The 27,591-nt window shown below is 39.7% G+C and overlaps 1 protein-coding gene across 3 annotated transcripts in view; it reads right to left on the bottom strand.

The window, feature by feature from the left end:
* The window catches only part of ANO2 (anoctamin 2), a 124,563-nt gene that overhangs the window by 26,075 nt on the left and 70,897 nt on the right, over window positions 1–27,591 (bottom strand). For all 3 annotated transcript variants that reach the window (XM_017823923.1, XM_017823924.1, XM_017823922.1), the window contains exons 12-16: window positions 16,882–16,956; window positions 10,718–10,919; window positions 6,390–6,501; window positions 5,022–5,079; window positions 4,071–4,171 (exon numbers count right to left, since the gene is read on the bottom strand). In XM_017823923.1, the coding sequence (XP_017679412.1) occupies window positions 4,071–4,171; window positions 5,022–5,079; window positions 6,390–6,501; window positions 10,718–10,919; window positions 16,882–16,956 (548 nt within the window). The remainder of the gene's footprint in view (window positions 1–4,070; window positions 4,172–5,021; window positions 5,080–6,389; window positions 6,502–10,717; window positions 10,920–16,881; window positions 16,957–27,591) is intronic.

Below are 27,591 nucleotides of genomic sequence, written 5' to 3' on the forward strand. Positions count from 1 at the left end.
AGAGAGTTGGGATTGTTCAGCCTGGAAAAGAGAAGGCTCTGGGCTGATCTAATTGTGGCCTTTCAGGACTTGAAGGGAGCCCACAAGGAAGATGGAGAGAGACTATTTCCAAGTCCTGGAGTGACAGGACAAGGCAAAATGGCTTCAAACTGACAGAGAGAAGGTTTAGATTGGATATTAGGAAGACATTCTTCCCTGTGAGGATTGTGAGGCCCTGGCACAGGTTGCCCAGAGAAGCTGTGGCTGCCCCATCCCTGGAAATGCCCAAGGCCAGGTTGGATGGGGCTCTGAGCAACCTGGGATAGTGGAAGGTGTCCCTGCCCATGGCAGAGGGGTTTGGAACGGGATGATCTTTCAGGTCCCTTCCAACCCAAACCATTCTATGATTCTGAGAATACTTGCTAGAACAGAGATGTAAGATGTAAGAAAGACAGAAAAGCCTTAGATTCCAGCTGCCAGGACTGAAGGATTATTTGTATTAGGTGTTTTTTAAGGCTATCCTTCCAGTTGATGCTTTTTGATTTGTAGCATGATAGAAAAGGGTACAGGAAGAAAGCTAAACAGAAAAGACTATTTGGTTGAGCAGCTGGAGCACTTTTGTCTAGAGGAAAGGAAGAACAGTGACCAAGACTCTTTGGCCCTTGCCTGTAATTTTGTTCCCTGATTTTGGGAAGGAGCACTGAAGATCCATGTTTTTCTTCAGTCATATTCCTACAGTCTGTTCACATAAGGAAAGACCTTCTCATATTCACAGGTAAGGGGTAAAAGAAGGAGGCAGGAGAAGAACAAAAGGATCCAAATCTCTTATTCTGTTCCACAAATTTATGGTATAGTCATGCTTCCTTGGCATACTCAGACTTCCTGGATTCTGTGGGAGTTTCAGTTGTGCTTGGGATTTATTGGTTTTTCAGTCAGAGGAAAACAGCAATCCAGAGCAGCAAAGGAAAAAAAGCAAGGAAACAAACAAACAAACAAAAAACTACTTTAATTAAGAATAATTTAATAAAGGTGAAAAACAACATAAAAGATAATAGCTATGAAGGAGTGTCTTTAAATGGATTTTATTAACTCTTTGCATTCTCATCCAGCATAGTTAAGTGCATTTTGAAGGAAGTGATGGAAACTGATGCTGAATAAAAAGACCATAATCACTAAATTCAATAGAAGTTTTGCCATCAACTTCAATAGGGCCAGGATTTCACCCTAAGGGTTTAGCACCAAGGTCAAAGACAGAGTAATAAAATAACCACATGGATGTTTTTTTCAATAAGTTCAGGAAAAAAAAAAGCAGAACTAAAGAAAGGGGGTTTAAAAGAAACTCTAGGTTACAGTTTTCAAGCCCTGCAGCCTTTTAGGGTCAGATCCTGTGGCAACAGTAAAAGAATGATGGTATGTGACACATCAGAGTGAACTGTGGCATATTTACATCTGTTAAACTTGTGAATTCCAGCCACACAGAATACACATTTCGATTCAACAGGGCTTAGTTTTGTGTAGTTCAAATGTTGGTGCATTTAACTAGCAGGTTTGATATTTTTGGGTACACAAATTGAAAAAAAAAAAAAAAAAAGAAATCACAGAAACCTTTAAGAGACCAGCAAGCCACATCTACCACAGTTGTGCAGCAGTTTCTACAAAAGCACTGAAGGAAAAAAGAAGGATGTGTCCCCCACGACCCCAGAAAATGCAGGGCTGACATTTGAAATTTAACTTCTCATCCAGCCCTGTCTCCGGATAAAGCAGAATGAAGACATTGGAAGATGCTTCCCAGTTCTGGCAGCATTTGGGATCCTAGAGGCATAATGGATGAGCGTTGTTTGTAAACTCAGTTTATCATCTATTTGGCAGAATTCTTGAGGGAAAGAGACAGAAAATGGGACAGCTTTATGACCTTCTGCAAAACAACTGAAATGCCTTGGGTTTTCTGGGGAATAAAATCAAAAGGTTTTCTGCAAATAATCCCAAAATCTTGAGATTTCAGTAAGGAAAAAACTGATGTGGGTCATCATAAAACTTAGCAGAGAGGTGCTTCCATGTTACAGACGTGTGGAGGACAGAAGCAGATTCTAAAGAACAAATCTGTGATGGTCCCTTCTGCCTTTCCGTACGGGAAAGGTTGGTTGCAGCACCTGTACTCTGCCCTCAGTGAAAATACAGGGAGCCAATGGATGAATCTGTATTATTCACTCTGATTCTCAAAGAGGCACAAGGCAAGAAAGGGGGAAAAAAACACAGCTGTTGGAACTGTAGATAAAAGACATTGATTTATTTTTCTGCCACAAGAGGAGTGTTCATCACAGTGTGCAGCCTGTGCAAAAGTAGACACCCAAAAAAAACCCAAGGGAAAATCTGATGGATCAGTCCCCAAAGCGTGTGTGTGCCCATATGTGTGGGGCAGATGAGACAGAACAGGGTACAAATAAGGATCTAGCCCACATCAGTGGAGTGGTCCATGCAGAAATAGCAGGGTAACTCTAATTTAATTAAGGGTTCAGTAAAGCACTGTGCTTCTCCTGGTGCAAACAGCTCTGGTGAGAAGGGCTGAGCCCTACAGATATATACGTGATTTTCTTGAGAAAGCAAGGGGAAACTAGAAATGCTTATTGCAGGATGACAAGATAGCATTATGACTGAAATGATTATTTATCTAGGGAAGAGAGTATGAAAGCATGTTTGTTTCTAAACAGTTTTAAAAATTGAGGCCACCATAGTTTGTTGGCAGAAGGGTGGGTGAGAAGAAATGCAGGAGAAAAATGAGATTAAATGGTCACATTCTTGCAACAAAGTGAGGGAAATGAGAAATAATTTGACATGAATTTCTGTTTGGACTGGATCAGCCTGTGCTTTCATGAGTCAAAAATAATAAATACAGTATTTCCAACATCATAAAATCACCATTAAAAAAGTCCAGTAGCAGTAAGTTTTTGGAAGACGAGAAACATGTCACCCAGGATTACACTGAGAAAGCTTTAAGCCTTCAACATGTCAGATATTTTGGGAATGATTTACCATCCTTTTCTCAATATAAAATGTAAACCCAATGAGATGTAGACAGAAAACAGGCCTCCCTATTGAACTTTGACACAAGAATAATGAAACCATCCATAATCCACATCTGATTTGTTTGGGTTTTTTTTTTTTTTCTATTTAAATTCCTTCCAAGAAAAAAAAGATCTTGCTTGGAAAAGGGAGGAAAATGGCTCATTTTAAATATATTTCCTATCTTTTGTGTCTCTTGTCTTGGTTTCTAGTTAACATCTTCAAGGCCTTCCTTATGGCTGTGACCCAAAAGCTGCTGACACCAGAGCTCAAAGATCCTGACTAATTTCAGTGGAGTTAAGAAATCTAAGTCAGATTCCTCCTCTACTACATTTCACAGGCCACTGCCACCAGGAAGCAAACCTTCCAAGAGGCAGAAGCAGGACATTCTCAGTGGATTCTCAGAGCCTGAAGATCCCCTTGGCACTGGTGACAGACAGAGAGGGTTTTCCTGCTGTATTTGCAGCAGAGGACCGTGCCCTGAGAATCCTTGGCAGCCACTGCAGTGTCAGCATCTCTCCCATACTCCAGCTCTGGCCTCACACAGTGACACACTGACACACAGACACCTTGGAAATGTGTGCATTTCATCTGTAAACCCATAAGATAGTCATAGATCAAATACTAGACTTTAACATGTTTGATGAGCTATTGCTTTTCCCCATGCTAGCTCTCCTCCACTTTAAACTAATTTGTATTCAATACTGCTATACCAAAAGCTTCTCTAAAACTTCCCAAGAGATCTATCACACCTTGCCTGTTTTCCCAGGTTTCTAAAATTAATTTAAATCAATTATTTAATATATTCAATCACTTTCTTTAAGCCATTTGCTGCAGATATAGCCAATTATTCAATGTAAAATACAGCCAGATCATTTCACCACAACCAAAAATGTGATTTATCATCACATTCAATTAGAATCCACTGAAGGCAGTGGCAAAAGTTCCCATTCAGCTGAATAAGGATCAATCCTTTAATTTACTGTGTCATGGGAATAAGGCATGGTAATGGGGAAGGCTGGGATACATACGGGATTCCAATTTCAAACAGATTATTTTGAATCAGTTGTTTTCCAAGCATGATGATGCTCAGCTGAATGCAGAGTTCCATCAAACAGCCTCCTGGAGCACACTGTAATTAAACAAAACCATGGAGTGTGAAGGGATTAAGAGGATTAATTTAAAAGCACCCACTTGGGAGAGCTCCCAATGTCTCCATGTGCCCGTTGCCCTTGCCACCAATTTGTGTGGGAGCAGGGAGCTCATCCATCATTGCAATTCTGTGCTTGACAAGGTATTTCATCTCCACTCATAAAACTCCATTATGGAAAATATGCAAAGATCTGAAATAACTTACTGTGCCCTGGGGCTACTATATTTCCTTTAAAAATATTTACTATATAATCAATGTAATAAACATAATGCAGTATCACCAATACTCTCCCAACCTGATGTCTCCCAGGGGGGAAGAAAGGCTTCAATCTTGCAAAGACTTATATGTTATCTTTATTGTAAAACCTTGAGCACATCTATCAGTTTTCAAGGAAATACCAACAGCAATTAAAGAGAATTTTGGAAAAAAAAATAAAAATTACAGGTTTAGCACCAAATGGCAATGGGCTATTAAAATGGCTATTAAAATTTCCAAGCTTCTAGTGATCTAGAAGGAGAAGCAAGATTCAAGTTTCCCAGTGGTCTCAATCAAATCATGTACTGTTTGTGCCTAAGTGCTCAGTTGTAAAGCATAGAAATGGTGAGGCTTCACCTGAGAGAGACCATGAAGTACTCAAAACTGCAGAGAGAAAGAATATAAAATCGCCTTAGATGGAAAATTTGGATTTTATCTATTTATGGTGAAGATTTAACCTCTTGTTTTAATGTGCTTTCTATTTTTCCCTTATTGTCTATACACTGTATACATATTTCTCTGTGTTAAGGATTTTTTTGTTGTTTTAATTTCATATGTACTTATATGTACTTACCTCTTCCATTCGATACCCTTCGAACACATACACGTAACGACCAGGACGGCCAACAAACCTGGAAGCAATAACAATCTATGAAATAATATACAAATGGGAAATGTGAACTAATAAAAAACCAGGAAAATAAGCTACCTTTAACACCATAATTATTCATTCATATTAGCTACAATGTTTCAGAAGCAGCTTCTTCAATATGAATTTTAAAAGGCTCAGCACTGACTCAACTTTGATCATTTAAAATCATTTCAAAGCAGTAGGCCTTTACAAATTGTTTTCTGATATGTGTTGATGAAATAATTTTAATAAAATATGTTTTCTTTGTTAAAACAAAATAATAACAAGTTCCCTCTTTTGATTAGAGATCACAAATAGAAATGGGAACACATATCCTAACTCATATTCTCTTGCATCTGAGTAATGCCTGAGTAGAATTATTTACACATCTATACACAATCAAGACTTTTCTGACAACACAGGGGGAAACAGTGAGATTTGACTTTATTATAACCATACAATACAAAAATATGGTCAAAAAATAAAGAATTCAGTGATATTTTTCGTTGGGGCCTTACAATCTTTACAACTACTGGCAAAATGTATCATTAACCCTCAAATCAAAGATGCTGAATAGGATTAGTGAAGACTACAGATTAACAAATTTTACAAGCCCCAAAAGGAACAGAAAAACGATATGGAACAGAATCCAGAGGATGTTCTAAACAGTTTTTTTGCCAGAGTTTTAGCAAACAATCATTTTAAGCTTCCCATTCAAAAGCATGTGGATGACCTGGTCCCAAAAGACAGTGATCCTGAACCCATAGGAAGTCACACTTATTTAGCAGGACAGCTGAATTAGCTTTTTGGTCAATCAGTTCATTTGCCAAACCTCAGCTTCCAGTTGACCATAACCATTCCTTAGTTTAACTTGATACAGGATAAAAATGCAAAACGATGAGAAAGGAATAGGAAAAAAATAGTTCTGTAATTTTAAACGAAACAGGAAAACCTCTCTTTGCTGGATGATGCCTCAAGGAAAATTTGCTAAAATGTGGAAGGTGAAGGCCTGTAAGCACTACCTTTCACTTTTAAAAGCAACACCCTTTTTGGGATTACTCTTATTTTAAAAAGAACTGGCTGCAGTTCAGAACAAGGCTCAGGCCAGTACTCAACATCATGCCCTGCCAGTCAAAGGACAGCTTTAAACAACCCTGTTTATGATATTTTTTGCAGAGTTGGTGAAGCTGTTCAGACCCAGGCCATAGGTAGCCCTTAGTGCCCATTTTTAAACACAGATCCAACTAATATGGACATATATAGGAATACATATACACATACATATCTATATGTAAAGGATCTTTATCCTACCTTCCTTTAAAAAAGGCAACATAAAAAATTGGTGCATAAGAATTCACAAACTTCAGTAGAAACGCCTTCAAAATCAGTCTCTCCTCAAAGGCTTTCTCTGTTTTTGGTATTTCTGGGGGGAAAAAACCCAATAAAGCAAGAAAATTGAATTAGTAAATGTGTAGAAATCCCTGAATCCCCAAATACACACAAAACCCCATAAACCAACCTGCAAACTTTGAGATCATACTGATTTTGATTTTGTACTTTTCATTTGTACCAAAGCACACTAGGTCTGATTTCCAGAGTCTTCTCAAATTTCCAGATGGGAATTGGAGGCTCTTTGATAGAAACATTAATAATGACAACATAATGAACTTGTTTTTCTGACAGGCCTCTGACAGCTCATCCCAAGTTAATCTTGGTTGTCTATCCAATACTCTGGTGGCAAAAACCCCAACAGATTCTGAAATCTGCCCTGGACCTGACCATACCTCACTTTTCCGGCCTTTTTCATTCTCTTACTGAGAGACTTGGGCAGATCCCATGAGCTTTCCCTGCTTCAGGTCATATGAAATTTTAGCACAGATCTCCTCTGTCATTTGCCCTGGCATCTCTTATTAAATACATACATTTTAATACAAATATAAGTATTAAATACATATATTTCTTATCATAATGTATATATCAATAAAAATAGATAGAAAATATATATTTACATGGTTCTCCTCCTAGTTATCTGGATTTTGAGAGGGAAAAAATTGGATCTTGATATTCAATTGCACAAAGTAAAATTAGTATAAATTACTTTGATGCATGTAAGACTACAGATATTAACATACACAAGTATATCAGTTACACAACTGAAATAAAAAAAAATTAATATTCTCAATTCATGAATGATGAAAGCAAAGTACCAAGACTTTCAACCAGAAAAAACACCTTAAAAGCCTCCTTAGCTTTGTGTACACAAGCCTTCTTTTCTGTAATGAGATTGTTAGTGTGCTTAATGCTAAACACAAAACTAAGCTCCTTTTTGAATCAGGCATTAACTGAATTATTAATTGCCATGCAAAATAAAGGCACATTCTAGATTTCTTTAGATAATTTGTAAAAATGTGGCTTAAACATTTCCCGTATTCATTACTATGTTCCCAGGTCTATTTCCAATTTCCATGGAAATTTTTTAGCAGCAGAACATATAAGACACAGGTTTTTCAAATGGACGGTAGAATTCCCTTTTTAATATTCTATAGAGATTAAACTGTTGTACTTCCACACTCATCCTGGGCTGTAACTAATGTGAGAGCAGATAACTTCATAATTAACTTTATTATTCTTGGCTGAGTTTCTGTGGCACAACAGAAGTGGGGAATAATAAGGAGATGCAGAGTTCTGGCTTTAAGGATTTCATTGAGAATACTGCTGTACTTGCACAGTTTTGTTTTGGGCACAGTTTGGTTGTTTTGTTTGCTTTGTTTTTGGGGCTTTTTTCTTAAAAAAGAAGCATGATGGCTTTTTTGAGCACTAAAGGAATTGCCAGCTTAATGAGTCTCCACTGCCAGGCTTTATTTGTGATACTTTCAACTATATTTTCATTAAAAATCAGTGCACAGTCTGATGAGCCCTAAGGCTTTGTTCACCTATATGTATAGAAAAGCTTAATTAAACCTTCAAGGGATTTGGACATTTTGTAGGTGATCCCACATGCTGAATAGATCCATAGGAGAACAGCTCAGGGCAGCAGGAATATCAAGTAACAGCAGTGAGTTCTTAATTTGAGGGAGAAAAATCCCAATCTTTGCCTCACAGAGAACCCCCCCAAGGATGAGCTCAGCCTCTGGATGAACATTTGCACACCTTATATGGTCCCAGAGGCTCACTCAGCACTTCTCTCCCTCCCCACACTCAGACATGCTATACCATAGCCGTAGAGGCATGTGTAGAATTTGTCCTCTAGCCAGTCGAGTCTGCTGCACAAGAAATGCATTCAGCCAGAAGAGGTGTTTTAGGAACAGAGAAAACTTTCCCCCCCACACCTCCCAAAAAGATGAATTATGGTGGGCTGTGCATGTTACACCCAAATTGGGCAGTTGAAACCTTCCAGGGGGAGAATGAGCTGAGATAACTGTGGAATGAGTCTGAGCTCACTGAAGGAGCTTCTGCTTTTGTAAGACACAAACACAAGTAGTTTGGGCTTTTATCCCTCTTTGACTGGTTCTTCCTTGGCCTCAGTGAATTCTTCCCTGTGAGGGTGATGAGGCCCTGGCACAGGTTGCCCAGAGAGGTTGTCCAAGGCCAGGTTGGATGGGGCTCTGAGCAATCTGGGCTACTGGAAGGAGTCCCTGCCCATGGCAGGGGGTTGGAACGGGATGATCTTTAAGGTCCCTTCCAACCCAAACCATTCTATGATTCTAAGTTACAAGTAGAGCACGTGAGCTGTAAGTGTAGTCTGGCACCACCTGATTACTGAAGATGATCTGTTCAACCTGGGAGTGCCAGGATACAATCTGCATTTTGGCTGGTCTGATCTGTGATGAGGGAGCACCAGTGCTGGGCCTGCAAGAGGAGTCCTAGCCTGTCCTGTACGAGCTCTCTGTATTGATCACAACAAAAATACTACTTTTCCCCTCCCCCCAAGCACTGACTGAGCAGGTATTGAGGCAGATCCATGACTTTGACCCTATGATGAATGCAATTGCTGTCAGGGGTACAATTCTTGTGCTCACAGATGTAACTTTTCAGTTGAAAAAGATTCAAGGGTACTTGGGGTTGCAATAGCAACCTATGCTGTCAAGAGCAGTTCCTCCAGCCCAACAAGTGTGTTCCTCAGCTTGTCAATTAACTGCAGTGTGAAAAGAGAATGGAGTATGTTTTGCTCTGCTCAGTAAAATGAAAGTTCAAAAGTTAAGGAGCATTTATCAGCATGCATGAATAGTAATTTTTTTAAAACATTTTGATTGCATTTGGCATCTGAGTCTAGCACTGGTGAAAGCTGCCTAAATGAACTCTCTAACTCTTGTAATTTGTAGCACTAGAGATTATTCTGACTGTTTTGTTCTTAAACAAAACATCTGATTGATGATTAGGAATGTTGCCTAAATAAAGTTAACCATGTACAGTGGCATTTTGTGAAAATTAATTGCTTTCTCTTCGTCTCTTTCAAATACTTTATGAATTTAATCTAAACTAATAGGCTGTCCTTACTGGTAAAACCACAGGACCACATTTCAAAGATTCAGGATTATCTCAACTACAAAACTATCCTGTTTTTCAAAAAACAGGACTAAAAGAGATTTTATTCATTTGTGACTTTAAAAGCATCCAGAGAAAGTGAGAACAAGAAACAGAAGTCTTAAGAGTTCTTCAAGGTTTTAATCTGGAGTCTGCTGGTTCCAGCCAGCTTCACATCACTGCAGGTTTTGCAGGGAGGGAACCTGCAATTTGCAGTGATGTAATCAGGCACCAATTGTCATAAAGTTTCTAATTTAGGTGTCTAAGTTTAGATGCCCAAAACTAACAGGTAGAGCACTTGCTATAGTTAAAGGCATTTGAGGTTTCTTGGAATAAATAACTTCATGTTCCTAGACTTTGAAGCATCTAGAATTAGAGGTGACGTGTGAACATGTGGGAAATAATATCTATAATAGTAACTATAAGAACTGCATGTTAAGCCCCTATCAGTAAACACCTTTGGTCTAATTTATACAACCCCTTCTAGTAAACATCTTTGGCCTGGTGTATATAACAAAACAATACTCTAGCCTAAATCTCTGTACTAGTCACATGAATGACTTGCCTTTAAAGGACTTAAATATGTTGCCAACCTCTAACTGAAATAGATATCATTATAAAAAACTCCAGCCCAGACATGCCTCTAAAACCAAAAAAAAAAAAAAGAATTTGAGTGGTAAAGAAATGGTTAATAATACCATGGTAAGCATTTGCCAGAGTCATCAAAATCTTTGAAACAACCTAATGACTGTCAGTAAACCCAGCTCCCAGCCCTAAAGAGGTATATTCAAAACACACACCAGGGCAAAAACGCTCAAGGAGGTCTAGATAAGTGGACCTTGGCACAGAGCCAGTGCATAAATACCAGCTGACACCCTGGAAACAGCCCCGCTCCATTAACGTGGCGTTATGGCCAAGCTCATTATTCCTACCAGGGACAGGTTCCATGCTGCAGCTTTGACCCCCTGAACACCTCCTGAGCACCTCACCCTACACAGGCTTGAATATTTTCTCTGGCGCTCTCCAGGAAGAAATATTCCCACTAGAGCCTCCTTGCATCCCCTCATGTCAATACTTGTAATGTACTAGAGAGGAATGTGGTGAGATAGTTTTACCAATTTCTGTCAGCCATTTGGCAACAGCTCCATAAATTTCATCAAGGATAAGTATCACCACGAGGTTAATGATGACAGCAGTGGCAGTCACAGTCACTCGAACATTTGACCTGGTTGTCTCATTTGTGCTGAATGACAGAGCTGCTGCAGTGGTAATTCGGTACACAATGACACCAAAAACTGCTGAAAACGTCAGCATAATCTGCAAAGAAATGCACACATGGGTTAGTCCAAGCTTGCTACTGGCATTTAAACAGAAGCTGTGATGTTGGGTTAGTTCCATGAACTGGTATGAGTTATTTCTTAGAGCAACACGATAATGTGAGGATAATCAAATGAAAATGTGAGAATTCAAAACTCACAGACAGGGACACAAATAAGAAAATGGGTGCAGAGCTCCAAGCTGGCACAACAATTCAACTGTCACAGAACGATCAGAGGGCTGGAGCACCTCTCCTCTGAGGACAGGCTGAGAGAGTTGGGGTTATTCAGCCTGAAGACGAGAAGGCTCCAGAGGGACCTTATAGCACCTTTCAGTACCTAAAGGGCAAGGGGGTTTATAAAAAAGAGGGAGAGTGACTTTTTACATGGGAAGGTAGTGATAGGACAAGGGGGGGTGGTTCTAAAAAAAAAGAAGATATTTAGGTTAGATGTTATTGAAAAATTCTTCCCTGTGAGGGTGGTGAGGCCCTGGCACAGGTTGCCCAGAGAAGCTGTGGCTGCCCCATCCCTGGAAGTGTTCCAGGCCAGGTTGGATGGGGCTCTGAGCAACATGACTGTATGAATGGCATCCCTGCCCACAGCAGGGGGATTTGAAGTAGATAATCTTTAAGGTCCCTTCCAACCCAAGCCTTTCCATGATTCTGTGACACTGATTCTACTCCTGAAGTTGCCATATCCATTCTGACTAAAGTTACACACATCATTCATGTGGTGAAATTCGGGTTGTTTGGGTTCAAATGAAGCTACTGAGCAAGGTCTTTTTCTCTGGCAGCAGATTCAGATGCCTTGGACTGAAGGGCCTTCACGTGTATGTAGGTAAATGGGCTTTCCTGGCTGAAACTGTCCCACCTCTACACAGTGGAAGTGGCAACTTACAAACTAATAAAAAAATAATTTCCCCTGTTATTATTGTTTTAAGACTAACCTAAGAAGGGTTACTAGGGCTTCACTTTACATTTGTGTCCCAGAAATCAGCTGGTATCCTTGGCATCCCTCATGGGTTGGCCTTGACCCATGAGATGAGGAAAGTCAGTCCTGCTACTTAAGGTCAAGTTCCCACAAGAAGAATTTGAATTTCACAGGCCTATGGTATTCTGGTTTAAAAAAAAAAAAAAGGTCTAAGACACTGCACAGTGAAAAAAAAATCAATAAAATAGCAATAAAAAATAGCAAATTTTCACACTCATAGCAGAAAAAGGGGGAGAAGATGCATTTTTCTCTTTCTTTTTTGCCTTTGGCAAGAATTCCAGTGTACATTCATTATTTTAGGTAAAACATCTTGAGATCCTCAGATGAAAGAGACTACCTAAATGTGAAAGATTAGACTATTGTAATTATTTCACTTGGCCTAGGGGTCCAGATTCACAACATGAGTTTAAGGAAATTTAACAGCTCATTTTAATGATCCAGCAGTAGTTTATTGAATTCCTGTATGCAAAGGAAGGTTGTTGCATGAAAAGGAACTATTGCAAAAGAACCAGAATGAGATTCAGAGCATTATTAAAGGTTGAAGGTGAAAACAAGGCACATTTTGCCTTAATGGAGAACTAGTAAACATACAAAAAGATAATGATTTGGAGAAACTCCTGGAGATATCAGATGAAATTCACAAATAAGTTTTGTCAGAAAACAGTAATGAAATATTAGATCTTACAAAGTATTTAATTTTTACTTTTTAAAGACCTGTGTCAATAATTTTAAGTGAAATGTGGGTGAATGATGAGTTTTTGCTTCATGCTAATATTTTTCGTTCAAATAATGGTCTAAATAAAAAAATCTGAGCCTAAACAAATTTAACTGAAAACTTTTCCAATGGTGTAAAACATTCTTTCCTTTTTTTTTGTAGTTTTAATTGTGTTGAGAGAATATTTATAATTTTTGTATCTATTTTTCTCTTTTTTCTTTTGACTTACCTACCAACCATGCAGAAAGAAATCTGATTCATGGTGAATTACCTTCTCAGCTCTTGCTATGACAGAAGTGGTGCAGGAACACAAAAACCATAACTTTTTTCTGACTTGTTCATTGCAATCTCTACAGCAGAGAGTAAAACCCCAAGTAAAGAGAGAAAAAAACCATCCCTACCTGGAATTAATCTAATTCACCCTCCACCTCTACAGTTATCCTGAGATCCTTTCTTGTTCTCAGTTGGAGCCACAGATTCTTTCCTCTTAATCACCTTCCTAACACTCTTTTCCTGTTTCTTTTCCCTGTGGATTTCCTTGAAAGTTTTTACTGTGGTGGTGGACAAGGGAAACCAGCAAAGTAAACTTGAATGCATCATTCTGGAGATGATGAGCTCTCTGGGCCTCCACAGGTACCTTTCTCCATCACAGGTTTCCACTTAGCAATATCTCAACAGTAGAGGAAGGAGAGTCACTGAACAGAGAAAGAGGAAACTTCAGATCATGGAAGATGAACGAGCAAACTCTTAAACCTTGCCAGAGGATGGAAGGGATCCATAGCAATGAGGAAGGTTACTGGAGAGTGAGATACTATCAGAGCAATGCACTATTTTGGCCTCCTCCATTCATGCAGTGCAATTACAAGGTATACAAAGTTACCAAAAAAATATGTTTTATTTGCTTAAAGAACAAAAATATTTGCTTTGCAAAAGCACAAGAGCTTCAGAAACTGTCAGTTGCCTAAATGTTTTTAAACATCTGCTTAGATACAGATGGAAAAACACTTCTTTAGGAGTCTTCATTGTCTGTGCATCCAGCAACAAGAGAAAATTGAGGAGGGCTTGTAGGACTGCACGGTGAGTGAGAGCACGGTTCTCACTCCCCAGACAGTCACTGAGAGGGAAAGAATGGTTCCTGTACCTTCATAGCTTTTCTCTCATTCCTGAAAATACCTCTTGTGCCCAAATTCCAGGTCAGGCAGTCACCTTTTGTTCAAGTGCCCGCTTTGTGTTTTATTGTCATTGCCAACATTTCATCTGGCCAGTTCTCCCCCCCAGCTGTGGCCAACACTTTCTTCCCTGAATATCTAAACTAGTCCGTCAAGGACTGAACTGCTTAGAAACAGATGTGAAAATTGGCTGCAGGAAAGGTCACCTACTGAGCCTGGTATGAATGAAGACAAACAGGAAAGCAAACTAGATCTGAGAAGGAAGCTATAAAACCCCGTGGGCTACACTGCTACCTTCATCCAAGTAGGATAACAAATTTAATGTCCAAATAGTTCTTTGGCTCCCCAGTAGGGCTATTCTAGAGTCAAGTATTACACCATGTGAGTAAGAAGAGGCAAAAGGGTCCAAAAGGCAGAACAGGCTGAGCTCTCGTGCCACGACACAAATTGGTTTTCTTCCTTCCTCTGACTGAGCCAAACATGCTGCATACAAAGAAAGGCTCCAGAGATGGCACTGCCCTGCACCATCCTTCTCCCTTCCAGCAGCTACCAACATTTTCATCACACGCTCAGAAATCTTTGCCACAAAATTCACCTTCTAAATATGGAGTGTGACATATGTTATCACTAATCACACCCAAGTGAAACTTGTAGATGCCCAGCTGAGCTCAGATCTCCTGCTACCACTGATCCTACAAGGCAAAAATAAGACTTGTGAGCTTCTGTCCTAAAATCCCTGCAAAAGTCATTGCTTAAATCAAGGCTGGATCTGTGGCCCCCTCTGCAGTCCAGTGAGGCTTTGTGTACAACAAAAGAACTGTGACCAGACTTTAAAGCATTCATAAATGTGTAAAATAATCCTTGGAATTATTTGGTGGTGTAAAATATGACCAATTGGGCAAGAGAAACAAACACAATGGGTTTTTTTCAACCTTCACTTTTAACAAAAAGGAATAAAAAAAAGAAAATCAGAGTTCTTGAAGGAGGATTTACAAAAGTGAAGGACACAAAAGAAGTACAGAAATAAAGAGGAAAAAAAAAAGAGGAAAGATTTTACAATTAGAATACCATTCACAGCTTCAAGAATCATCAGGGAAAGTATGGGATGTAAAGGTGGGGGACGGAACACAACAGCATCATTCTATAGTAATGTAGACATCTTCATGGACAAAGCCTATGGATTTGGGACACCAGACCCTTTGGATCTGAAACATGGGGTATTAAAAATTCAACAATCACTTCTGCAGCACTAGAAATTGCAATGTGTGTGTAAGTGTCTGTGTCTGAGTCTTCTCTCTCTGTGTGCTGTAGAAATGCAAACACACATGTAAATTCAAGATTTCATTACCTATTACATGTTTAGTGCTTACAGCTAAAAAAATTTGTGAGAATAACGGAGGTAGACCAGACCAATTAAGTTTCCCCAGTACAATTCCATTGCACAGACCAACAACAAACTTTATGTTTCCAATTCCTGTTTAACTAATCTAGCAGACAAAAAAGGAAACATCACATACAATAAAGAGCAGATTGTAATGTCCACATAGGAAAGCAGAGCCAGCTCTCCCTCATCAAGAGCTGACTTGAATTCCATCCAAGGTTTGCAAGTTGTCCTACATATAAATAATGTTCAAAATATTCTAAAAAAAAGCACTGTACCCATTTCACCAAATGGTGAAAGTCAGCCTAGTTCCATTAGTCTCTAACAGAAGTTGAAGAATTGGAGCTCTGAATTTTACATCTCACAAACTGTAGGTTATAAACCCTTCATAAATCTCTCTAAGAAGTTACAGTGAGCAGGGAATGTAATACATAGGCTATGACTCAGGAAAGCACTTTAAGCTCATGCTTAGGGCAGATTTAAACATGTGGTTAAAGTCAAGAGCACATGTAAGCACCTTGTCTGCAAAAGAATGACTCGTAAAAGCTAAATCAGGGCTATATGCTTAGTCATGCTTAGTATACTCTGCTTTAAGTGAAGTCATGACTGGTGCCAGTTAGAGGTTCTGTCTAAAAAGCAAATGGTTGGTATCGCCTCAGGATGGTAAACTAACTCAAGGTATTGCAAATACATACATATATATGTGAAGGACACACCTAATACGTACAGAAAATGTGCTTAATATACAATTCATACATCTTTATAAATATATGTGTATGTATTTATGCACGTGTAGACATTAAATCGTCTTCCATCTGAGCACAAAATATTTTTGCTTGTCAGCAAAAAAAAAAAAAAGAATCTTCAGAGGACATCTGTTGCAATACATGCAAGTTTGAGTAAATTAGAAATACACTTAGGTATTTTAAAATAATTTAGGCCTAAAGTGAATTTTCCTGTTAGATGCTCCGATGGTGTAAACAGGCCTACTTCATGGTCATTTTATACTGGCTGTAGATGTGAAAACAAGCTTTCAGTCAGCAATTACACTAACCAGAGGGATAATGGGATCCTCTACAATGTAATTTAAGGTTTGTTAGCCACTCTTTCCTATTGTTCAGCAGCTTGATGATGTGTTTATGCGTTGCTGGAAATTTCGTGAGGACGGTGGTGTCCACACTTCAGAATCGGCTGACCTGCACACCTCATTCTTGTTCTCAAGTGAGGACTGTGTACCATGATCTTCCTCAACTACAGTGCAGTCCATCCCTGAATGTGCCCTGGACAAATACTCCTCAGCAACTGCTGTATTTCACCCTTATGTCACCTGTTCAGAAGGCTCAATGCTTCTGAGTGTCACTGTGACCGAGACACATAATACTGTGCTCACAACCAAATGCACGGTGGATAACAGAGGATGGAGCAGAAACCCCGTGGGAGAGGCAAAACCTAATAATGAGCTGCTGCCATTACAGCAAGTCATCCAGCCAACAGCCCTTCCATAAGCAGCCTTTGGAAAAAGGGAATAAAGCTGGAGGTAGGCCCTGAAATCTCTAAACCCTCCTAGTATTTCTCACAAACTGGAGGTTATAACCCTGGCTTCAGATTTTTAGCGTATTTGAGAACACCAGTTCAGGGTTCCCACTCAAGATGCTCATCACAATGTCTCTCACACCTAATAAATGTGAAGAAATGCAGGTTTTGTTACCATAAATAAAATCAATCCGAAGTTGGCTGCGTATCCAGGCATACGGTCACTGCACGTCAGCTTCTCCTTTTCATCCTGTAGACAAAACACACAGAGAAAACAACAGGCATGACAGAACTGTATGATAGGAAATACTAGAATTAGTAAGACTTGTTGTTGGAACACGTTCTCAAATTCTCTGCTGTGATTTTGAAGAAGATTATGTGATTTGGAACACCGATATTTTAAGATAGAGTTTAATTGGAGAGAAAAGAGGGTAAGAGAGTAAATGACATGTACAAAATGTCTCCAAAAATCAGAAAATATCTTATGTAACTATGATTTGAAAAAAACTTTCCAGGTCTTACTAAATTTCATATTGGGAGAAAGCCCTGTGACTCACCTTAATTTACATTTAAGCAAAACAAAATTCAACCTTTTTTTTTTTTAATTACTTCTTGTAAAATTACAGAAGAATAGTGCTTGAGACAGAAATCAAGACAAGAATGGTGATTACCACTGAACTCATTTTTTTTGTCTAATGGTCACACTAGCCCAATGTAATTCACGTATTTCCTGCAAGTCACCCCAATCCAGCTCCTGGTACCTGTTCTATAGGAAAGAGAAACTACAAAAGCAAGTCCCCTCTGTGATCTCTGCTGCCAACCTTGTTTTCCTCATGGATAAACAGCATCTCCCTCTTCATTGCATAATCTAAAGCAACTGTGATCAGTGAAATCTAGTACGCTCTTACTCTCCTCACACAGACTCAACTCCATCTCCAGCCACATGTACATCTAAAGAAGATATTTGAAGATGGATTTATATAGGAAATATGACTCCCTCCTCTCAAAATAGGTTTCTTAAAATAATAATAAGGTCACTACTTTGTTTAAGTTAACCTAAAACTATATAATCAAATTAACTAAGGACACAAAGCCAGCTGCTGTTCATATTTCTGTGAACCACCCGTTGCTATCCCATGGACTGGTACTACACTTACACTGCAGTTAGCCCAGAGTTAATCTGAATTTAAATGAGTTTAAATCAGATTAGAATTCAGGTCAGAGGTTTCCAACAGACCATTTCTAAGGCACAATTGCCCTCAGATAAACATAAAAATCTAGGAGTGTTATGCCTTTGCATAAGGTTTTCCCAAAGTAGCACTAGGAATACAGCGTATCCTCTAAGTGCAGGAATGCAGCCGTGGGTTTTTCTCAGGGAGTTTACTGGGATGTGCAATTAGACCTAAGACACCATCCTGTCTACACATCCACTGCCATGGTGGTGGTGCCTCAAACGCTGTGGGAAGGAGGATTACTCAGCATCCCCTCTCCTCAGCTCAGCTGTTCGAACACACAAACAAAGCGCGTCTCCTTCGGGAGAGTGTTGGCAGGACTGGGCCAGAGCAAACCCAAGCAGAAGCACAAACAGTTTTGCCCAATGTGTGCAGTACATAAATATTCTATACAGTGCATAAATGGAGTCCATCATTCAGCTGGAAGGCTACTTGGAAAAGCATTTCTGTGAACACACAGATGCATTTCATTTCACTTTGGCTTTTGCCGCTCAGCAATTACACAGGACATTAAGAAGTTCTAAGTGATTATGCTCCAAGAAGGCCTGAAGGATACCACGTTTTATAATTTCACTAGGGAAAAAACACTAAAGAAGCAAAACAGTAGAATGAAGGCCAAAGCAGTTAAAGGAAAGAAGAAAATATTTTGCAACCGTACTGAGGTAGAAAGAGAAAATTGTGATTTATAAAAAAATGACCAGGAAGAGCCAAAATGACAAAGAAAATTGCTTCAAAAATGTCTCTAGCTTTAAGAATTTTGAAAATTAAGAAATCATAACATCAAGACCAAACTTTCACATATGAATCACAGTTGTCAAATACTGAGTAGCAAATTAACTAAGATTTTTCACGTTTAGGGGGTGTTTGCTTACTATTTCTGTGATACTATTTTGGTAAGACAGTTACTGTATTTTCAAACATCAGTAAGAATTCAAACATGACCTACTGGCTTTCCAAGTCAAGAAAAACCTCACATTCTGGAAGACTCAACAATTTACAAAACTGAGAAATTAGGGAATACCCTAAGAAACAGTTGTCCATTATGAAACAGAAGTAACAATCTGCCCTGCTTGCCCTACCTACCACCTTTTCTTTTTTGTTTTTGGTTTTGTTTTTTTGTTGGTTTTTTTTTGTTTTTGTTTGTTTGTTTGTTTGTTTTGTTTTTTGTTTTTTTTTTTTAATAAAACAGAGCTGGATAGTTAAAAGAAAGAAGAAAAACTAGGCAAGTTGAGCTATGATTGACATATGCTTTTAGAGATTAATACAAGAAGCTAAGATGTACCTAAGCCTACATTTTTAGGCATTAAGAGACATTAGGATTAATTCATTTAAGAATGCCAACTTCAGGAGACTTTAAGGACTGAACATATTAGTGTTTGCCTTGTGTAGTCTCAGCATATCCATTAGGAATGCAGAGGTATCTACCATCACCAGCACCTGGGTTTAGCACCTGAATATTGATGAGTTCAGTAATATAAGTTCCTGGAATAAAGATTTAAAAGCATAATTGATTATTAAAATTTCAATTTATTACAGGGAATAACTAAATGAAATGTGGACCGCCTCAAAAAAACCCAACTTGCTGAACAGAACAAGATTAATCCTTCTCTTGGAATGTGTTGACCTTGGTTGGCTCTCAGATGCTCACCTAGCTGCTTTCTCCCTCCTGAGCAGGATGGGGGGAAAATTCAGATGAAAAAGCTTGTGAGTTGAAACAAGGACAGGAAGATAACTTACCAATTGTTATCATGGGCAAAGCAAACTTGACTTGGAGAAAATTAATTTAATTTATCACTATTTAAAATGGATTTGGAAGGTCAGGAATTAAAACAAACATTTAAACTTCCTCCACTTCACCTCCCTCAAAACTTCTTCCCAGGGCCAAGTCCACTCCTTCATTCCTGACTCTTCTACTTCCCTCCCCAAGTGGGGCAGGAGGATGGGGAATGGTGGGTGATGGTTTCTGTCCATAGGGACTCCTCTCTGCCGCTCCTTCCTCCTTCCACTGTTTCACTGCCCCAACATGGGTCTTTCCAGAGGCTTCAATCCTACAGGATAGACCTGCTCCAGCATGGGCTCTCCAGGGTCTGCAGGGAAATCTCTGCTTGGACACCTTGAGTAACTTCTCCCCTCCTTTTCCCACCTTGGTGCCTTCAGGGCTGTATCTCACACTTTTCTCCCTCTCTCCCCACTGCCAGGCAACCTTTTACCCTTTTTACACCCACTTTTCCAGAGATGCCACTGGCACCAGGTACATCTACTGTATTGGTGCAAAGGCACAAGGAAAATCACACTGAAAAAAGCAATGCAGACTGAACAGAGTCCAGAGGAGTGACAGACACTCTGGCAGTGTCTGTCAGTGTCATCTAGGAAGATGAGGGAGCACAAGTGGATAAAGGAAGGAAGAGAAGATCACTGTGCTGGTTGTGGTTGTGATAGAGTTAATTTTCTTCCAGTGGCTACTATGAGGCTGTGTTTTGTACCTGTGCTGAACACAGGAGTGATAGTACAGAGATGTGTTTGTTATTGCTGAGCAGTTGCTTGCACAGAGCCAAGGCCTTTGCTGTTTTTTCCTGCTGCCAGTGCTGGTGAGGGCACTGGGGGTGCATGGGAAGTTGGGAGGAGACATAGCTGGGAGAGTGTCTCCAACTGACCAAAGGGATATTCCAGACCATATGGCACCATGATCAGTATATACAGTGGGAGGAAGATGGAGGAAGGTGGGGATGTTTGGAGTGATGGTGTTTGTCATCCCAAGGCACTGTTAGGCGTGATGGAGCTCTGCTCTCCCAGAGATGGCTGAACACCTGCCCGCCCATGGGAAGCAGTGAATTAATTCCTTGTTTTGCTTTCCTTGTGTGCATGGCTCTTCCTTTCCCTATTAAACTGCCTTTATCTCAACCCAGGCTTTTGCCCTTCCAATTCTCTCCCCAACCCGCTGGTGGGGGAGCGAGGGAGCGGCTGTGAGGGGCTTGGCTGCTGGCTGGGGTGACACCAGGACAGTCAGCAATGCCATCTAGGCACCTTTGTCTTTCATGCATGTGCTTCCTTTAACCTTAGGTGACTTTGCCATCACCCTCCCATTCTCTGTAGCATTCAGCCAGAGAGAGATTTGAAAAAACATGCTGGCCCAGTAGAAGAAGCAAGAAAAAGCTGGATGAAGACATCACTGAGTTACTCAGCACACATGGCAGAACCAAAACTTTGAAATGTAACTCAATACAGTGGGCAGTGGACAGCTACCTTCTGTTAAGTTTCTTGCTAAGAAAACGAATTCACTTGGTATTTGCTATGGGGACTGATCCTTCCCTCTGGCAATAGTGCCATCTAGCCGCTAACAGGCTGTACTGAGAGGTATCCGCAGCACCTGGGCTGCTACCAAAACACTTGCACACTGAAGCAATCGTGGTTTATTTAGTTGGTGGAATTCACTCATGTGTCCTGTTTCTCACAGGACACGGCCAATACCCTGCCCTGATCACTGGTGTAAGCGTTTATTGACGTAACAAGATGGAACAGATCACCTGAAGAACAATCTCCGTGACAGATATGTTACACTGGGGAATATTCCCCAAGAGGAGCTGTAGTGCAGGAAAATATTTATATTCAGACAGAAAACCTTATATATATTTTTTTTTTCTTTTGTGGCAAAGACAAACTAAAAGATACACTTTAAAATCGTTCTTTCTTTTTCTTTGAATACAGCGATGGATTTGCAATGGTATTGGAGGAAAAATCAGTTGCTCTGAGTGTTCCTGTTTTAATATTTAATGAGGTGCTGAACGTGTTCCTTGAAGAGATAAAGCTTTTTCCTGTTAGCAAACAAAAAAAAATCAGAAAAGAAATAAAAATATAATTAAGCACAATCCAGATTTATCTGGATGGTTTATTTCCTTATGAGTTGCCTATCATGGCAAAGATCCAGCATGTGCAGCTCTGCATCCTCAGGTGGGTGAGCCTCTGAGCTGTGGAAACCTGGAAATACACTGCACTTGGACAGCACCAGGCAGCTTTGTGAGAACACTTCTATGTTTCTCTGTAAATTAAACCACAACCAGTTTGCTCAGATCACAAGTATTTCAGGTGTTTATTTATATTTTCCCCACAAGAGAACACCTCCTCCAAGCAGGTGTTTCTAACCACCAGCCATGCCAGCTCAGCCTGCACTTGGGGAGCAAAGCAAGAGCTTTTCTCTCTTCTACATCCTGCTTTGTAACTCTAGTGCTGAAATTTGGGCCCTTCAATGTGGTTGCACCTGGGCAGTCCTGATGATTTCACTGGACTTGCACAGAGCTGCAATAATTGACTGGAATTTAGCAAAAGATGCTCAGGGAAGAACAGAATCCAAGACCCCTCTCTCCTGGCTTTGTAAGGTCTTGCACAGCTAGCAACAGCAAAAATCTGCAAAATTATATTTCCAATGACAAAATCCAGAAGTTCATCTCTAAATGTGCCCAGGAAGCATCAAACAAGTAACTCATTTTTATAACTGCACTATTCTTACAAGGTTTCTACTTTAACACAAAAGCTTTATTTTTGTGTAAAAACTGTGCTGTCCAAATAAGCATCTAGAAATATGGTGTCACATACAGCTCTTCTTTAATTGTGTGACACCCAAAACATTTCCTGTGCATTACAGACTCAAGACAAGGAATGAATGAAATGAGCTTTTGGTTTAAAACCCACTAAAAGAGAGAACAACATATTCTGTTTTTCTCACTCAAGCAGCATTTTAAAAGTAAAGATGGTTGTGTTTTGTGAGCAATGTTCTGTTTCAGGATTGCACATAGAAAAACAAACTGCCAAGATTCATTTGGAGACAGCTGAAGGACTGCAAAAACTTTAATTAAAAACTTTTTGCTGTCTTTGAAACATGCAGAATAGCACAGACACTGAGAGCTTTCAGTGGAGTTTAGTGGGCACACTCTAAATCATTTGTGGAAGTAATGCAGAATAGAGAGCTATGAGAATTGTGTGCAAGAATCAAGGAAATTAACAGATATTAAGGCTAAGCAATGTTATTTTTAACCACCCAGTCTTAGTCTCCTTTGTAATCACACAACTTCTGAGACAATTTTTGCTATAAGGATAAATACATGTGTTTTAACTGATTTTTTTTTCTTTAAAGAAACCTCTAATCACAGCTTGACTATTTCTGTGATGAACAGTCCATTACAAGCCTTATTAGGTCATTCCAGTTGCTAATTATCCCAGCTGTTGAAAATATATGGCTTATTTCCAAGCTGAATTTGCCTATCTGCATCTTCCAGCCTTGGCATTTAGCTGCAAATTTGTCAGTTAAGAGCATCTACTGGTGGATTTTTGGTTTGGGCTGTGCATTCGTACAAACTGTGATCAGGTCACCTCTCATCTTTTCTGTTATCTGAGACCACCTACTCAGAATGGGGACAACAATCAGTCAAAAACCACAGATGTGATCCTTTCCCTGAAAATGTGACTGGAAGCAAATCTCCCACTGGCTACAGCCCTGACATGGGCCACTCCCCTGGCCTTTCACATAACAAGGCCCATGAAAGCACATGTGAGTGGCCAATCTCTGAGCCTGGAGATGCTCACACCCCTTCCACAGGACCAGAAATAATAACATGATCATGACTGGGTTAGGTGAGGGTTGTAATTCCAGTCATGGAGCACAGGGAAGTGTGGTGGAAAAGAGGACACCAACCTCATCTCTGCCGACAGAGGTGCTGGAGGAAAAGATCCCTGAATCCAAGCACTTCGTAGTTCTTATGAGTCTTAACACTATATTCTGAACTTCCTTAAAAAAAAAAAAAAAAAAGAAAATTCAAAAGCCCAGAGAAGCTGTGGATGTTCCATCCCTGGAAGTGTTGAAGGCCAGGTTGGATGGGGCTCTGAGCAACCTGGTCTAGTGGACGGTGTCCCTACCCATAGCAGGGGGTTGGAACAAGATGATCTTTAAGTTTCCTTTTCAACCCAGGCCACTCTGTGGTTCTATTTTATATATATATATATATGTGTGTATATATATATATCATTTCACACATATATACATACACATCCATGCAACGAGTACCTTGATAAAAACTAGCTCTGGTTATAAATTAGAACTGAGATAGGACGTACAGTTCACAAAATCACAGAATTTCAGAATTGGTAAGGTTGGGAGGGACCACAGTGGGTCATCTGGTCCCACCTCCCTGCTGCAGCAGGGTCATCCCAGAGCACATGGCACAGGATTATGTCCAGACAGCTCTGGAATATCTCCAGTGAGGGAGACTCCACACACTCCCCTGCAGCAACAGCAGGTACCTAGGCTGTATTAGGATGCAGATATGAGCTGTAAGGCATGTAGGCAGGTAGGGTCAGAAGAACTCAAAATCACATGCACGTATGACAATGTTACTGAGAATTCTGTCTTCATTTCAAAGACAAAATGCTCCTTGAGTAGTTTCATGGAGATATTTCAAGCTGCTTCATTCACATAATAATAATGGCAAAAGGCTGGAGGTCTGCTCTCACTGTAACTTAGATTTGTAAAGCTGGACTTCGTTAATTTAATACACTGTAGTTTCTTCAGAAATAAAAATGGTTCCTTTCTCCTCTATATTTAAAAATTATTTTGCTGTTGATACTCAATGCATCTAGTGCACTGTGGTTTATTGCAATTGTTATTGTGAAAATGGCATTAAGGTGCTTAGTCTTTACATCACTGTTTAATATCAAGTTCTTGATATTTACATATGGTTCAAGGGAAAACTGGCAGCACTTAGTTTTTTACACTGACAGTTTAACATATGGCTTTACAAGTATGAATTATTTATGTAAACTTGGAGCCATTCAGAATATTACCAGAAAAACACTATAATTTACGCAAACAATAGGGTTACATCTGTAGTCATAAATATTCATTGTTTATCAATGCTCTTTGTAGATGATTAATAAATCATACTGAGTCTGATCCTGAGAAGGCAAAGGGACAGATGTACAAATACATCTGGTGGGATTTTCCAAAGAGACTGACACTGGTACACAGGTCTATTGGTAGTGGAATGTCACAAATTAAGCTCAGGGCATGAAGGGATACCCTGCTCCATTTTTGGATTTTTGTGTGACTCCTGAACTTTCTCAAAGAACATAAAGAAATGCCACACATAGATTTAAAATATGCTCACATAAATATAGTCAAGCATAAGGGAAACAGATTCTGAGCCATACATCCTGCCTTCCTTTGCATGGCTAAATTAGTTTAATAGGCTTTGATCTTGACTGGACATGGACCTATCAGGCAACTTAAACAAAGGGAGAACAAGGTGAGTTTCAAAGAGCTGCTGTAGAAAAACAAAAATTATCAGCAGTAGCCACTACCTTACACCTGAATTTTCAACCACTTTGTACCCTGAAATCCTGAGCACCGTTACTGTAATAGTCAATCTGGTTTCACACTTTCTCATGTAAACTGTGAACATCTGATGGAGAAGTTAATGGAATAATAAATGCAACCCATTTTAAAACAATTTATCCACTATAAGTTTTCAACAAAAAAATTACCTTTTACCAGTTCCCATAATTCAGCAACATATTAATAACTGGAAGTGATTTAATTTAAGACTTTCTCTCTGTAAATTATTTTAAGCACAGGACTATCATCTCTGTGTAAGTCCTTTTAAAAAGTGTTGGTTACACAATCAGCCAGCTACTTGCAGAGGCTCTCCCTAATATATAAAAAGTTCCAAAATTATATAATCTTTTGTTACTTCAAACCTATTTGTCTTAGGTAGACAACAGTTTACCTGAATTTTATCTTTAAAATCACTCATTCCATCACCATTATACACTTTAACGTAAGCACCTTGGGCCCAGTGGAACCAAGGCAGTTGGCAATTTTGCAATTTGAAAAGCTCAAATTGCAATTCTTTATGTGGGAGTCTTGTAGCAACATTTGATAGTCATGTTGCTTTTCTAAACTGCATGTATTAGTTCCCTTATCATGAAGGGAACTTAATTTAAAAATTTAACTGAGCATGTGATTTCAGTTCTGGAAGAGATGCATTTAGTGCTACACTCTGAGGAAAGATGTCCTTTCTGTGTTCCCTTGGAGCTTGTCTGCCTCAGTTCTGTGTCAGTGTCCTAGCTGGAAGAATCTAGGCTGAACATCTTGCTCCTGTGAAATCAATCACAGAATTCCTAGTGAAGGAAAATCCCACCCTAGGGCTTTGGCATTGCACACTTAAAACTCATTTCTCCATTGTCTTACACCATGTGAAGCCACTTATCCCCACACAAAGTGGGAGAAAGAGGCATGCAACACATTATCAGTTTCCTTTGGTGGCAATTTCAAATTTAGCTTGCACAAACTGTGAATGATCACACCAACACCAGAGGAGAGAGGAGTGGTGTAAATTTTAGCAACACTTTTAAGTTGGTAATGAAAAGTCTGAGAAGCAAAGAAAGAATTAAAAGGGGGATGTGGCTATGCCAAATTCTTTCCCTGACTCCAGGGCATTTATTACCAGCTGCAAAATGTTAATGAAGTTTTCATTCTAGCTTTTGAATATCTATAAAAATTGAAACGCGATTGCGGGACACAATCTACAGAGGAAAACTTTTGCCAATAATATAGAGATGCTGTGCAGAAGAGTTCTGGGTGAGCAGTCAGCAAAGGGAAGACAGAAAGGATGGGGCAGAGTACAAGAACAAGGCAGCCTTCAGCTCTCTCTGTGACTGCTCCAAAAAAGACACATTTTGGAGATACAAGAGTCCTGCCCACGCACTTTCTCGCACTGAGTTATTCTACCAGTCTGTGAAACGGGCTGGTGTAAGCACCACTTCTGCTTTATCTCTGTAGCCAACAATAGAGAGGCATCACCCTGCCATGAGCACACAGAATGAAAAGGACTGGGAGGTGAGAAACAGGGACACCAGGGGTGTGGACAGATGCAGCATGAGGGGAACAGGTGCTCGCTAAGTCCCTCTTCAGGGTAGCAGGAATGATCGTTTCTGCCTTTCTCTTGACACTGCCTCTTGCTCTGAGCCCATGGCTCAGGAGAATGTTTCTTTTGGCTAATTATGGAGAAAGTCTATAGGAAGTACAAGTCCATAATGAACAACCCTGTATCTTCCAACACACACGGTCTCCCCCCAAAACCCACTGAGGGAGAGGAGGAGTACAGAATAGTAATTAAGAGATGTCAATAAAACATTGGAAGGCAAAGACAGAAATCAGGAGTTAGTGGTGCTGGAAGAGTTAATAAAATACATACATTTTGGTACTATGAGCATTATCATTAGACATTTGAGAACTGTGAATTCATGGAATTACAACCATCAGAGTTTGAATCCAGTTTCATTTTTCCAAAATGTAAATTCAAATATATATTTCTTTTTTTTGTAAATTATATACATTTCTAAATAAAATTGGCAGTCACTTCCTCATGAGTCACAGGATCAATTAGGTTGGAAAAGACTCCTAAGGTCATTGAGTCCAACCTATGACCAAACACCACGATGTCAATGAGATCATGGTGCCACAACCAGTCTTTCCTCAAACACCTCCAGGGACAGTGACTCCACCACCTCCCTGGGCAGCACATTCCAGTGTCTAATCATCCTTTCTGTGAAGAAATTCTTCCTAATGTCCAACCTAAACCTCCCCTGGCACAGCTTGAGACTGT

This window comes from Lepidothrix coronata, unplaced genomic scaffold, assembly GCF_001604755.1.
Source record: "Lepidothrix coronata isolate B3197 unplaced genomic scaffold, Lepidothrix_coronata-1.0 Scaffold107, whole genome shotgun sequence".
Lineage (NCBI taxonomy): Eukaryota > Metazoa > Chordata > Aves > Passeriformes > Pipridae > Lepidothrix > Lepidothrix coronata.